This window comes from Zeugodacus cucurbitae, chromosome 3 (genome assembly GCF_028554725.1).
Source record: "Zeugodacus cucurbitae isolate PBARC_wt_2022May chromosome 3, idZeuCucr1.2, whole genome shotgun sequence".
NCBI classification, from domain to species: Eukaryota; Metazoa; Arthropoda; class Insecta; order Diptera; family Tephritidae; genus Zeugodacus; species Zeugodacus cucurbitae.
In genome coordinates this window covers 917,108-932,248 of record NC_071668.1, presented here as the reverse complement: position 1 = coordinate 932,248, position 15,141 = coordinate 917,108, and the positions used below count along the sequence as shown (strand labels likewise).

General features: G+C 41.0%; 1 protein-coding gene across 4 annotated transcripts in view; it reads left to right on the top strand.

Annotated features, from left to right (window-relative positions):
• Positions 1 to 14,051, top strand: part of LOC105209688 (uncharacterized) — a 31,497-nt gene extending 17,446 nt beyond the window's left edge. For all 4 annotated transcript variants that reach the window (XM_054227280.1, XM_029038694.2, XM_011180239.3 and 1 more), the window contains exons 3-9: positions 10,131 to 10,271; positions 10,507 to 10,918; positions 11,170 to 11,425; positions 11,503 to 12,228; positions 12,301 to 12,457; positions 12,563 to 12,829; positions 12,901 to 14,051. In XM_054227280.1, the coding sequence (XP_054083255.1) occupies positions 10,131 to 10,271; positions 10,507 to 10,918; positions 11,170 to 11,425; positions 11,503 to 12,228; positions 12,301 to 12,457; positions 12,563 to 12,829; positions 12,901 to 13,111 (2,170 nt within the window). In that variant the 3' untranslated portion in view covers positions 13,112 to 14,051. The remainder of the gene's footprint in view (positions 1 to 10,130; positions 10,272 to 10,506; positions 10,919 to 11,169; positions 11,426 to 11,502; positions 12,229 to 12,300; positions 12,458 to 12,562; positions 12,830 to 12,900) is intronic.
• Positions 14,052 to 15,141: the final 1,090 nt, after the last annotated feature.

The following is a 15,141-nucleotide window of genomic DNA, read 5'->3' as shown; positions in this document are numbered from 1 at the left end:
TTCTGCTGCGACTTTGGCGTTGAGATTATCGTACAGCTCTAGATGGCAGTGGACACCTGCATTTGTATGTGCTTAATTTTGAAAAATTGTCCATTAAGTCCCACTTGTGAATGTATTTCAAGTAAAGCGTTTTCAAGCCGGCATCGGAGCTATTTTGAGTAAACGCAACAACAATGAGCGAGTTGAAACCGTGTCAACGATAGCTTTTAACGACCGCGGTCAGAAGTTAAATATTTATCTCTTTAAACACAAATTTATATTTATATATACAAGCATATGTATTCTATGCATAAAAGAAGTGACTTTTGTAGACCTCCACCGGGGTGCAACAACGTAGTGACGTTCTCAAAAATTTCTCACTTTAAGAGATTAGGCAATATTTAGCCAGCTGCTATTATTCTGCCTTCTTCTCTTTAGCATTTTTTCGGAACTTTTTTAGGACCTGTTCTAAGCTTCGAATAACCCTATAGTAGCAAGACTCAAGACCCTGTATAGCCGGTATAATTCAGTAGACATATGCTGCTGTTGTACCCACTTTTGTTAGTTTAGCCACGATTGCATCGCATTGACCGCTTTGAATACTCGTACAACTCTCCAACTCACTGCCCTCGCCCTTCGGCTAGCTGTCGTCATACCTTCTGCGCTGACTGTATTATTGTGTGTGGTGTCGAGTGTTGTTGATAATTACTTTGTTGTTGCTTGTCACCATAGTTCATTGACCGCTGCTTTCGCCGCTACTATTGTTGTTGCTATTGTTGATGCGTTACTGCTATCGCTGCTGCTGCCGCTGCTGGTTGTGCTGCTGCTGCTGACACACATACAAGCTCGCACTTGGCCGATACTCACACACTCTCACGTTTGGTGCGTGCTGAGTGTGAAGCGCGAAGGCGCGAAGAGAAGCCCTCATCACACATGGCGCGGAGCGATGTCATCGAAATAGCTTTTGCTGGTGCGATAGCTTATTGCCAACATCGATCGCCGACCATCGGCTGCACATTGCCCTTCGGTGGACATATTTCGACAAAAAAAGTGATTCATGTCTTCCGATTTTGGGTACTGGGTCAGATTTTATTAGAATTTCTACAGAATTTGCTTGATTGGTCTTTTGGTGGATTCCAAATTTCACTGCCCATTGCCTATTTCTAACGTTTTAATTCCGATGAGGGGTACCAGATTTGCCCTCTCGTTGAAAATGTACCATGAAGGCTTTTCAGCAAAAGACTACACATTTTAATTATTTCGAAAGAAAAAGAGTGTCGACACCGTTATTACGCACAGATAAATTGATATGCAGAAGTGTTTTTCAGATTAAGTGCCAGAAGAACTGGTTGTTGCAGAGAAATATCAATGCCATAGAAAGTATTTCACATTAAATGGTGACAGTTGATGACACGTTGCTTTCCTTCAGTTTCAACACCAGAGCAGCATGAATGTATGTGTGTGTGTTTGTGTGTGGATATTACACCTTTTTTCTGCATGAAGACTGGTGCGAAGCATAATTTTCTCTTTTCAATTTTACTTCGCACGTTTTTCTTCTTCTGGTTTTTGTGCAGATATGCGATTTTCTTTTCCTGACAGTGGGTGAAATCTAGAGATTTTCCTGCATTTCACTTTTGCCGCAATCATTTGTTGCTGCCACCGGCCGCTCATGTTGTTGTTGTGGTTGCATACGAGTATGGTATGTAGATTATTAATTGTTTTTGCTGCAGCGCGATTGCTCCGCACTTCACACTCCACGCATTGTGCGTTATCAGCCGCTCTGCCAGCTTTAAAGTCAACAGAACGACTCGACGGCACTGACCACTGGTCAACCGCTTTCCGCTGACAATCAACGAACGCTATGTGACGCCAGGCGGCAACGACTCTGCCGACTCTGGGTGAAAATACTAATGAATTTGCTTTTAATTGTCAATTTGCACTTGGCGTAATTACAGATTCATAGCCTCGCATGGCCTCGTATGTACATGCATCGCATATGCGCGCTTTGCTCGCTGTCAGCTTGTGCTTTTCTTCAAAGCCTGACAAGCGAATCTAACGACAGCCGATAAGAGAATTCAGTTTCATTTGCAACTCGAACTTAGAAAGAGGGGGAGGCTGTTGATAGCGCTCGGGACATCTGGATGCTTCCGAAATGGTGTGAGGGGTAAAATAAACAACGCTCAACGCTCAATGTGTCGCAATGAGAAGATTTACACACTTTTGTAACCTTTCCCCCGTGCCATTTGATAACACACACTATTTTGTATGAGATCTGGATATGTGACTATATGTGACCCAGTTTGTTGGGTGCAACACCTGAGATACTCCATCCATATGCATATCACGGTTAACACTTCCTAGTGTTGGTTGCAGCGCTTGTCAAGCGTCTGCCTTTCTGCGATGATATTGATTTCTTTGTCCTACAGATGCATTTTATCTGCAAAAACAACAACACCGCAACCATAAATCACCTGCGTAATTGGTTGCATGATGCGCCAAGCATCTCTACGCTTAGCTTTCATTTCATTTTGCATCACTCGCTGCAGTGAGTGACTTGCCAGCAATCAAGATCCAACGACCAGCTCGACGTGTGTCGTCACAGCACAGTCGCGATATGCAACAACAACCAAGTGTGCTTGGAACTCGATACAAATCTACAAAAATTCATATCCAGATATGATCGCACACACGAGTATTTATCAGCGAACGTGTCAGCGCCCGACATTGCAGTCCGTGTAACTCATCGCGTCCATCAGCCTTGTAAGCGATAAGCGAAATCACAGCGTTGATGGCGCTCCCTCACCCCATCCAAATCAGAGTTCGCTGTAAGTTGAACACCAACACTATAGGTATATACATACATGATTGCACTTTAAATTAAGCGAGCGCGCTTTCAACAAAAGAAGTCAAGTAGCCCTTGTGGCGACATCACCCTGTGCGACTGTGCGACCGAGCGGGCATTCGCAGAGTGATTGAAGTGCATGCCCACTCAAAGACACTTGTCTTGAAGTGCACCCCAGTAGACAGCGCTCTTGTGCGACCGCTCGCGTCTAGGAACTGATTGAAGAGTCGTGGTTGGGGTATACTCGCTGAGCCATTATCTTTTTATCATTACTGATTTCATGTTGAAGGATACTCCAGATTCGCTCGATCTACGATTTCTGTGTCCTATCTTCAGAGAGCTCAGTACCAAAATGTTTTCTGTAAGGTGTATTTTAAGAAGTTGCACTCGAGCGGTCTCCCTGGTGTAATTTGCTTTGAGGTTATGAGATATATTCCTTATAAACGAGATGGATCCATGTGAATATATATGTAGATGTGAGCTTTTGTCTATTCACGTCGTAGCGGAAAGGAATGAAGGAAGAGAAGCATTCATGCATTTGTTGCCATACTACAACAACTAACAACAACAGCAACACAATGCATGCGCGCCCAGACACTTTGGCTTGCGGTTAAGTTGCAATTGACGTTGAAAGTGGTGGCTCTTTTTTTGCGCAAATACAACAAAAACACGAGCTACAACAATAAAGCAAAGTGGGAAAAAATGCAATAAATATGGCAAATAAATGCAAGAGGAAGTGCACACGCTCTGCGAAAACAACAATCAATGCAACAACAACAACGACAGCAACAGCAATTGCTGCAGCATAATGTAAAGAAGTGTTTTCGCCGCCGCCGACGTGCATAATTTAACAAGAAAGCGCTTTCTTTATTTATTATTTATTTCTTATTTCTTTCTTTCTTTCTCTCGAACTAATTCATAACGCGACGATCGGCCAGTTCGGACGCAGCCCAAGTGGCGCACTTTCTCGCCAGTGATAATTACATGTGGGAAATATGCTTCCTAGTTCCATTGTTGTTCGTCATTGCATTATTGCAACGCTGAATGGAGTTCAATTGGCGCATTGCATGGCTGAGTGCGCTGCCGTGCCAGCGGACTATTTCAGATTTGCCTTTATACTATAAATGGAGATTAAGCGCAGTAAATATATATCCTCTATATAGTAATCATATCTCAATATTTGGCACCAATGTACGTACATATGTATGTATGTCTCCGATGCGGTCCGATAGGAAGTAGTATGATCGTCGGCATGATAAAGGCCGAGTCCAAATGGATTGCTCTTATTTGTTGAATATATTTTTATATACGGAAACATTACTTTTATCTGCTTATGATGATCTTTTCCCTAACAAAAATAGTCTCGTAATCTCCGACACTGCTTCTTCAATCCGAATTCATGGCTAAAGAACAAACGACAGTCATCTAATCTACCAGATAATGTGGAGTGCTTCGATATAAATACACGATCAATTTATCAATTAATCAGCATAAATAAAGTGTCAGTGTCATTAATAGATTTTCATGGCGTCACTCTATTTAAGCTGATGTTGACTGCGAATGACCGTGAATGTCTAAGCTCCAATTCCTCGATACATACCCCAATGTCATTCAATGACTGTCAGCACTCTGCGAGACCTTGACACATATACTTAGGCAACACAAACATACATACGAGAACTGAACTTATAAAGTTTAAAATACATAAAAGCAAATTGTCAATAAATTGTTTTCCCAATTATAAAATACACAATTAGAACTAAACTATGTCCGTCCGCTACTGCAAGTGCCAAAACATATTTATATCGATATGTCCACGCGACATATCGACACACCTCTAAGCAATAAGCAAGCGGACACAGCAATACAGCAATGAAGAAGAAGCATGCGAAAGCAAAGCAATGAGAGAATCGGGGAATTAGGTCAAATTTCGCCAAAAAAAAAACAAGAACAAAGTGAAAAGTTCCAAATTCACAATTAAAAGACGATTGCTCATGGTCACAGCATAAAAGCGTTGAGACACACATAGAAAATGGCACAGCCGAGCAAATATGCGCCAAAATACATATGTGTGTGTGTGTGTGTGTGTGTAAGCACTCTAACATCTATGCATATGTATGTGTGAGTATATGTGTTCGTTTGTTTGTATTTTTTTTACTTTGAAAACGTGCTGTGCCCGCTTTTGAAAGATTTAATGAGCTTCTTCTTGGGAGTCTTCTTCTTTGTACAACAAATGAAAGTGTCGAGAGTTGTTGTGAAGTGTCGTAACTTCATTATTGGCCACTGAGGAATATTTTTTTGCCAGAGATTCCAATAGAGTCAATGCTCAAGTAGTCCAAGGCCTCTCGTGACTGCAAACCCATAGATCAACTGTGAATTGAAGCACTGCATGGCTCTTTTTACTGCCGCCATGCAAAGTACATTTGTGTGCCTTAAATAATCACGCCTTGTTTGTGCTTCATTTGCGAATTCTCCAGTGACCTAGATATTTGCATTTGCGAAAATTGCGTGATTTCTAATGACTAGAACGTCCGCCACAGGCCAAAAATCAATTGTCACAATCGAGGGAATATATGTACACAGACATGCCCACCATTAGTTGCCTTAGAAAAAACTTTATCAGTTAACACCAGCGTCGATCGCATCAAGTCGGTGGCAAAATTCATGAACTTCAAGCGAACATTTGCGTTCAATATGCACGCTGTGTCTGTATGTCTGTATGTATGTATGTACATACATTGAATTGTCAATGACCTTTGTGAATGTTGCCTTATTTTCCATTAAAATTTGTTGATATACAAAGTATTTGCTGATTGGTGTGTTGTTGTTGTTGTTATTGCTGTTGTTGTTTGTATGGTCTAATGAAATTTCACTCCATACATTCGTTCAAAATTCTGTATATTTTTTGTTTTACTTTGCTTCTTCATTCATTCCAAAGCTTGAGCACACGCTCACACGCACATGCGCAAGAGCATTCTTCTGCCCCTCCTCTATATAGTGTATGTGTTTATGTGCACCAACTTTTGGGCATTGGCTCACCACTGTTCTAGCGCTGGCTGTAGTTGCGTTCCCTCGCCTTGTGCTTTGACACTTTTTTCGCCTTTATCGCTTATTCGCTTCGAATCGCCCATTTAATATCGGTCAATGTATGCCACAATAACAACAGCAACAACAAAGCGAAACGAGATAAGAATTTCAAACGCTTTGTTTATGTTGGCTGCCCTTCTTCTATTTGCCTTTGAGTTAGATCGTTTGATCGCCCAAAATGTGCAAATCCACGCCACACACACACACACGCGGCCACTGGCCGGCCAACGACGGCATGAGTGAATTGCCCAACTTTCACGTAATTCCTGCGATTGCCGCTAATGTGAATAACCTCTTGCGAAAGCAGGTAAAAACCAACAAAAACAAAAACAAACAGAAAACACAAGAAAAGAAAAGCAAACACAAAATCAAACCAAATCACAAAAATACTTTCAATGAAGGCAGTCAAAAAATTGAATGCTACACACACACACACACACACAGACGCGTACATACATACATAGTATATTGTAACGGACGAGGTTATGCAGAGACATAATTACGACTGTTTTGCATTTTTTCACGTGGGTCACTCGCATTCATAATTAGAAAGATTAAACACTTCATTAATTGTTAGCAACTCGACAGAGACACATACATATCGATAAGTATGTCAGCTGGTGTGAGAGTGTTTGAAACTGGCGAAATCGGATCATTGCATTTCTGACAAAATTGCGAAACCCGAAAACCTATAAAGTGTCATATCTAAACCATTAATTTGGTATAAAGGAGCGCACCAGGAAGAAGCATATCTGGATGTAATAATTTCTGAAAAATGACCGTGGCCCCTCCCTAAATAAGTTTTTTGTGAATATCTCGGAAACCAATAAAGCTATATAAACCAAACTTTCTTCAGTCGTTTCCCTTGCGGACCCCGTTACACATGATTAAAATTGGAATGGAAAATGGGCGTGTCGTCGCCCTCTTATGGGTAAAAACCCATATATCAAAAACTCTCGACCGATTCAATTAAATTCGGCACATAATACTGTCTAGATACCCTGATGACACGGATGGAAAATGAGCGAAATCGTATATCTGATTCCATCGGTTATCCCATATCTGCCTGTCTGCCTTACACATCTTGTTTCCGGTTCCGGATGTCCCATATCCGGCTATCTCATATCCGGTTCCGGTATCATCGGTGGTAACATCCGGTCACGGGTATTTCATATGCGGTTACCTCATATTCGGCTCTGGTAACATCATTACCCCTGATCTGGTTTCGGTGGCATCAGTACCATTATCGGTAACATACGGTTATTTTCAGTTCCCATATCCGGTTACCTTATATTCGGCTCTGGTAACATCATTTCCGGTTGTTTCATACCCGGTTAGCCCCTGTACGGTTCCGGTAACATCATTACCCCATATCCGGTTCCGGTGACCTCATTGTCCCGGGTGCCCATATCCGGTTCCAGGTTCCTGTTGTCCAATTTTCAGTTCCGGATGCCTCATATTCGGTCACCTCATATCGGTAAATCTCTCAGATATTTTAATGTAAATCAGAGGAAACTATTTTCTTCTAATAGTGTGTCTTCTGTTCTAAAAATTATTAAAATCGGGTCATAACAATCCCCCAGCTCCCATATACCTAGTTATAGGTTTTTCAAAAACATGGTGGGCTTAATATGTGAGATATCTTAACACAATTAAGCATAATCTTGGATATAGTGTACTTTGGTGGTGAAAATGAGTAAAATCGGATCAGGAATTACCTGTCTTCATATACTATTATATATATGCCTCTCCTTACTTTTTTTAATTTAATATTTTATTTTGCCGTATTTTTGTTTTGCGCAATTCATCTACACATAATCATGGGTGTATCTCTTTCCAATCAAAATGCACAAGAATTGGGTCAAGCATATTTTTGTATGAGATCATCAAAGGCAAATGTCCAACGGGCTAAACTGGTATGAACGGCTTGCCGCCCGACACACACACATACAACGGTTTATACAGATGTTTAAGAGGTGAAGCGGCAATACATCGTGATGATTTAAGACCTCAAGCGGTGCGATTGCTTGAAATACATTTCATTTCATTTGGAAAGACGCAGATCCGTTATTTCGTCATTATATGAATATGTGTGTGTATGTATATAGGGCTCATGAAGTCAAACGCCGTCTTCAGTCCGTTCGGTCAGAGTTCCTCGCCAAAATATGTAGTTTATTCTGCAAATAGCTCGTCATATGTACCTTCGTGAGGCGGCTTCAAGACACACCAAAGCTACAAGACTCAGTGAGAGTCTGCTGTTTTGGAGTTTGCTTTCAATTTTCAAATGAAAGTACTAAATTAAAGAGGTTTATGACCTGGTCGGCGTGCACGCTCGCACGTACACCTAACAGTTGCCAATCACTCGTAGATCCATGCGTGGACAGGCTGTTGCATTGCGCTTTGGTTGTTTCGGTGTTGCAGCATTTGTTGTTGTTTATTACATAAGCGTTATTACAAGGCAACAACCTGAGAGGGGAGGTTAATAAGGCAAAATTGGAGTTAGCCAGAACACGAGAATATCTTGCTACCAACATAAGCCAAAAAGGGCTGGCTTTAAGCTCAACTTGCATTGTTCAGTGGTTGGTAAAGTCTTCTGCGGATTCAATCATCTGCGCATCAGTGCGTTTACACACACATACACAACTGTAGGTATGTGTGTGCTCTTGTATTAATTCGGTTAAGTACTTGATTTACAAGAAGTCAACGAACCTGCGGGCCGAACATCCCATGTCTTGTGAACGAAAAAAGAGAGAAAAAAGAAGAAACATAAATATTTCAAAAATGTTAATTTCAAGAGACATTATGTGAATGTGTTAATGAGATTAAATCGGCGCAGCAGTGACTGTTGAATTAACAACAACAACAACAAAAGCAACAGCTTTAGTAGCAAACGCAGTATCGCGAATGGCGACAACAAAAGCCATAGCAAAGGCATACATACATACATAAGCACTGAGTGATGGCGATAATAAGAACAACAACAATAACAATAAATATGTATGAAAATAATAATAATAGCAGCATCAACAACAACAACAACCACTTAACAAAAAGTGTACAACAACAACAGCAAAATAAAACTAAAATATTAATCTAAATACATACATACATACATACATACATACATCTGTTGGAGTGTCTGTATATAAATGCGTATGTGAGTGTGTGTCACATTGCAAATGCGTGGTGTTGTATGTGTGTACGTATGTAGCTGTGTGAATGCACCGGCGTTGTAATCAGACCAAGATCAGAAAAACTAAAATAATATGACAGTGGCACCGGTTTATTAGCGCAGCTGACCGGCACGATCACCATGGAAGAGTGCATGTATGTGTGTGTGTGTGCGTGGCTGTATGCAAGTTGCTGACTAAGAAGGAGCGCTCAAATAGCCGTACAAACGAAAATAAACAGCCAAGTGCACTAATACGCATACATACATATAGCATATGCAAATGTACTCCACTCCAAAGAAAATAAATACTTTATATATATATGTACGTGTGTGTGCGTATGTATGTATGTGCGTAGAAAACGTCCACAAATGAAAATAAGCTGCTGGCTATCATTCTCGCTGGTCAGAACTGATTTTCTTAAACACATACATATGTAGATATTTAAATGTTGTGTTATTGCTATTGTTGGCTGCAACTTCTGCTGCCGACGTAGTCGTTAGAGAAAAAATCATTCACCCATATACTAACACACACACAAAGGCATTTACTCTAGAGACAAGAATGGACTTTATTAAAATTATATATATGTATAATCCATATATGTATGTAAGCAGAGTGAATGTGTGTGCCCACATGAGATTAAGAATTACAAATATATACATACAAGGATGACAGCTAGAAAATCAAAAATATTTAAAAATGGAAATTATCTCGAAACAAAAGTAATTAACAGAGTGCAATGAACCGCATGAAACGAATGTCTGTGTATGTGTATGTGTGTGTGTGTGTGTCATGGGGTTTTGTTTATGCCGTGGGGGTATTGTCATTCCGACGTCGGTGCATTAACGGTACAATAAACCAACAGCAACTTGATAAAAATTATTGTAAATGTGAACTACATATGTATGTATGTATGTATGAATACCCTACCTTTCCCTACCCTACCTTTTACACGCTTTTATATTTGGCATACATTTTAGCCATGTTTTTTTCTTATTTTTTATTTTTTTATTTTAATCAAGTTCTATTTCTCCTCTTCATAATTGCAGCAGCAGCGATCAAACAATGTCCACATTTCCCTTCATATCGGATGCGGAGCCGCACCACCGCACGCTTCAGTTGTCATTCCAGAATATAAACGTACTGCACAACGAACGCCAGATTCTCTCCGATGTGAGTGGCTCCGTAAGGTAACAACTGAACTACAAACATACTGCCACATTTTACCAATATACTATGAACACAGAATGATTTTCAATTTGTTTTCTTCGTTCTTTCTACACTTTGCTATGCAATTTCCATATTTCAACATTCCGCTTTTGGCATCATTCTTCGTACGCCATACCCGATGACTGTGCATTGGACTCATGCTTTTGCTTTTGTGGTTGTTGGTGCATTTGTGCTGGCCTCCTTGGCGCGTTGCAGGCCCGGTGAGGTTTTAGCCGTGATGGGCCCATCTGGCAGTGGGAAGACCACATTGCTCGACTGCCTCAGCGGGCAGCGGCGTTTCGATAGCGGCGGCGTCTACCTCAATCGCGAACCACTCTCGAAGAAGTGGCGTCGCAAGATCTGCTATGTGCTGCAGGAGGAGATATTCTTCTCTGGGCTGACCCTCAGAGAGACCGTTATGTACACTGCGCTGTTGCGACTGCCGGAGAAAATGCCAAAGTCGGAGAAAATCCAATTGGTCGATCGTATACTTGAGGCGCTGGAGCTAACATTTTGTCAACATACGAAATTCGGCGATTACCTGAATCGTGGACTGTCGGGTGGTGAAAAGAAACGCGCCAATATCGCATGCGAGTTGTTAACCAACCCGTTGTTGATGCTATTAGACGTGAGTACCAAATACACATAAAGACAATGGGAGAAAAACCAAAACAAACTCAAATAACAAATGGAGAGCGGCTGCTTACCAACACCAACACCAACACACACTGTGACTCTCCAAGAGAGGAGAAAGCGTGTGCAGTTGAGGTTTAAGAGCACTGTCATTTGTTGTTCGACACTCTCTCTCTCTCTCTCTTAATTGTACATGTACTTATGTAGATTTAAATTTAAATTTTGGCGCTATTGCACTCATTGCAGGAGCCAACATCCGGCCTTGACAGTCATTCTGCCATATCGCTGATGAAGTTTCTTAAGCGCTACGCGGTGCAAGAGCAGAAGACTGTGGTGATCACCGTGCATCAGCCGTCTTCGCAAATGTTCCACATGTTCGACAAGCTGCTGTTGCTCTACAACGGTCGCACCGCATACTTTGGCGAGGTGAATAATATTTACACCTATTTCGAAAGCATCGGAGTTGCCATCAAGCCACACTACAATCCCGCCGATTTCGTATGTAAGTGATTAATGCTGCTTCAATATACTGCTGCATATACAATAAAATTATGTTTTCACAATATCTTTCTTTGGCAGTGGAGCAGTTGAAGTCGTTCCCTAAAATCCGCGAGAAACTTTTCATCGCCGCCAAAGAATCGCATGGCAACTACTTGAACAGAAACTGCATTACGGTGAACACGAACAATCAACGCAACCAGCAGCACCACTCCAACAATGTCAACAACCATCAGTTGCACATGCAAAGCAACGGCGAGGTCCATTGTGACACAGCCAACACCACCAGCAACAACAGGCCTACTACAACTACCGAGATCGTGCACGAGAAGCCGCTCAAGCACGATGCGCTCATTAACGACATCATCAACAACTACTACAAAGACATACACAACAATCACACGAATCACATCAGTCACGATGCCATGCTGATCATGTCTGATCACCAGAACTCCAACGAGGAGGCGTCGCAGCAGCTGTGGTATGGCCACGATTCGCAATCGAATTCGAGCGCCACCTCCAGTGATTGTCAGCGCTACGAAAGCTGCGGCGACACCGATTGGCTCGACTATCCGACGAGCTTTCACACACAATTCTGTGTGTTGTCCAGCAGAAATTTCAAGGAGGCCAAACCGCGTATGCTGTCCAAGTTGAATTGGTTCCAAACAATCGGCTTGGCGCTGATGGCTGGATCTATTTGGTTTCAAATACCACGCACCGAGGAGTTCCTGCACGATTTGCAAGGCTGGATGTTCTTCTCGCAGACATACTGGATGCTGTTTGCGCTCTTTGGCGCTTTAAATTCATGTAAGTGCCTGAGAATGTCTCTTTTGTGTACGCTGTAACTGAGTTGGGTTTCATTACTTCGATTTATTTCAGTCCCTGCCGAGCGCGAGGTGATTAGCAAAGAGCGTCGTTCAGGCGCATACAGGCTTTCCGCCTATTACTTGGCGAAAATGTTTGGCGAGCTGCCGTTGGTTGTGACGCTGCCAACTGTCTACCTCATGATATCCTACCCGATGTTGGGCTGCACCAGGTGAGTGCCGTGAGAGATTTTTTCATAGGAAACTGCACCAATGGCTATGCATATATATTCTTGAGCATTTTGAAAGACTTTTCATAAGCACCCATTACATTGCAGCTTCAAACTGTTTTCCTTGATGTTGCTCTTTCTGCTGCTCAACACGATTGTGGCGCAGAGTGTGGGCTTCTTCATCGGCGCCTGTTGTATGGACATGAATGTCAGCATCACATTGAGCGCACTCTATACGCTGGCAACACAACTATTCGGCGGCTATTTATCGACACGCATTCCCGAGGGGCTCAGCTGGATCCGCTACACCTCCATGATACACTACGCATATCAGAATATGCAGATTTTGGAGTTTCGCGAGGGACCCGCGATAAGGTATGTAAACTACTAAAATGCGTCAATGCGCCATTTTCACAATTTTGAACTTTGTCGTTATTTTCACGCAGCTGTGGCAACCCTAGTAGCTTTGAATTCTGCAAAATTGATGGCACAACAACACCAGCAACAACCACATTCATTCCATACGAGGAAATACTCAAGGCGCAAAACTCAACATCACCGCTGTGGCTCAACACGCTTGTCCTCATGATGTTCTTCGTGGTATTCCGTTGCCTCGGCTACGCGGTGCTGCGCTACGTCCGCTGCCCCAAGACGTGATACTCGACAGTCCAGTGAGCTTAATGAATAAAAGCAGAAAACCACAAAATCAAATCAAATTATCTCCGAACCCAAAAAGAATTTCGCCATGCCCAGTATATACATATGTACAGCATATTTATGTATGCATGAGTGACATGATAACTGTTTCGGCCACATCCGCTAGCGATGCGATTTCTTCATTTCCTGTTGAACACAATTTTATTTTAAGAATGTCGGTTTTAGTTTTGTGATCAGCAACGCGGTGTCCCGTGCCGAACGTGCCTCGTTGGGCATTCGGGCGACACCTGCGTTCGTACATCCTAGTATATAATATAGAACTATGTATGTTTTTTAAATTTACACATATTTTCATTTCTTTTAAGAAACCTTGTTTTTAATATATGTATGTAATGTATATATGTATGTGTGTGCATATTTATGTCAACACGATTTTAATGAAAATTTTATGTGGTTAAACCTGAAAGCATCACTATGTTACCCAGTAATCACAAAGGCAGGATTCAACAAGTAGAACACTAGAGCGCCGAAAGCCGAAACGAAACAGTGGACAGTCATTTCCTCGTTACAACAACAAGTTACTCGCATGCATACTCGTTTATTCGTGGTCCAGTACTCCCGAGCCGATGAATGATGAGAGTCGAAAGAAGTTTGGCTGCATGTATTACCGTTACATATGTACGAGTGTGCGGAGCTGGCGCTTGCACAATTCCATTGTTGTATATACATATAATAAATAAATATTAGTAATTGAAAAGCGCGGTTATTAGTAACCGCTACATAACCAATACAAATGTTAGCGCATACACAAGTAATAGAATTTTTTGTTTGTTTGTTTTTCACTTTTTTGTTTTTGAAAATTACTGTGATGTAGTATTCTAGTTTTATGATTACATTTATAAATGCACGCCAATAACAAATACAAAAAAAAAAACAAAAACATGTAATAAATAAACAAGTAAATAAATTATGTATTAAGTTAGTAGTAATGCAGAAATATACATACATACATATATAATATATACCCAGATAGTAGTAATGCAAAAGCAAATGCAAATTTAATCAAACGAATTCCCTTACATTATACCTATATACAACAAATACATATATGTGGTATGAAAATATATAAATTATATACATAAATAATAATTATCGCTATAAAATATTGTGAATGCTATGTTGCGAAACTCTGTATTATATGAATATTTCAAAAAACAAAAACAAAAAAATATTAATATCAAAAATTTTGGCATTTCATTTTCACTGGACCGTTCAGGATGACGGACCTCTGTTCGATGCCAAAATGGCTTTAGCGCTTTACTTTGAAGGCTTCTATATCAAAATGGTGGATTTGAGGGGCATCGAATTCACTAAAAGTATAAGTTCAATTACCACGCCCTCCAAAGTAGTAGTGTGTAGTACTCCAAAGCGCACTTTGTGCTAGAAATTCAGTCACAAGTTCTGCTAATAATCGTTTCCTAATTGCATTTTATGTACTTTTTGACAGTTTCTGTAATAAATAATTCTACATATATTCAAAGGGATAGTTTAACAGGGTACAAGGTATGTTCAAAAAATAACGGGAATTTGCTTTTTTCGAAAAATATTGATTAACTCGTCTACATTAATGTCGCCGCCTTCAAAATAGTCCACATTCGATGTTATGCACTCATGCCAGCGCTTCTTCTGATTATCGAAACACTTCTCAAGCTCGATTTTTGGTATAGCCTTTGGCTCCTTCAGTGATTTCGAGGCAGCGACCTTTAGGTTCTGTATATTTTTGGAAATAGAAAAAAGTCACACGGAGTTATTTCTGGTAAATATGGAGGATGGGACATTGTTACAGTATTGTTTTTCTTTACCAATAACTTACGCATAGAAGTGTGAGCCTTTAAAAAGCGAAAATCGCCAAGACCATAAAAACATATCTCCTAGAGACAAAGGCTCCAATTCCAATTATATTACTTGATATGACGAGGACGATTACTATGTAGGTATCGTTTCATACCGCGTATGATTGAAAGGCACAA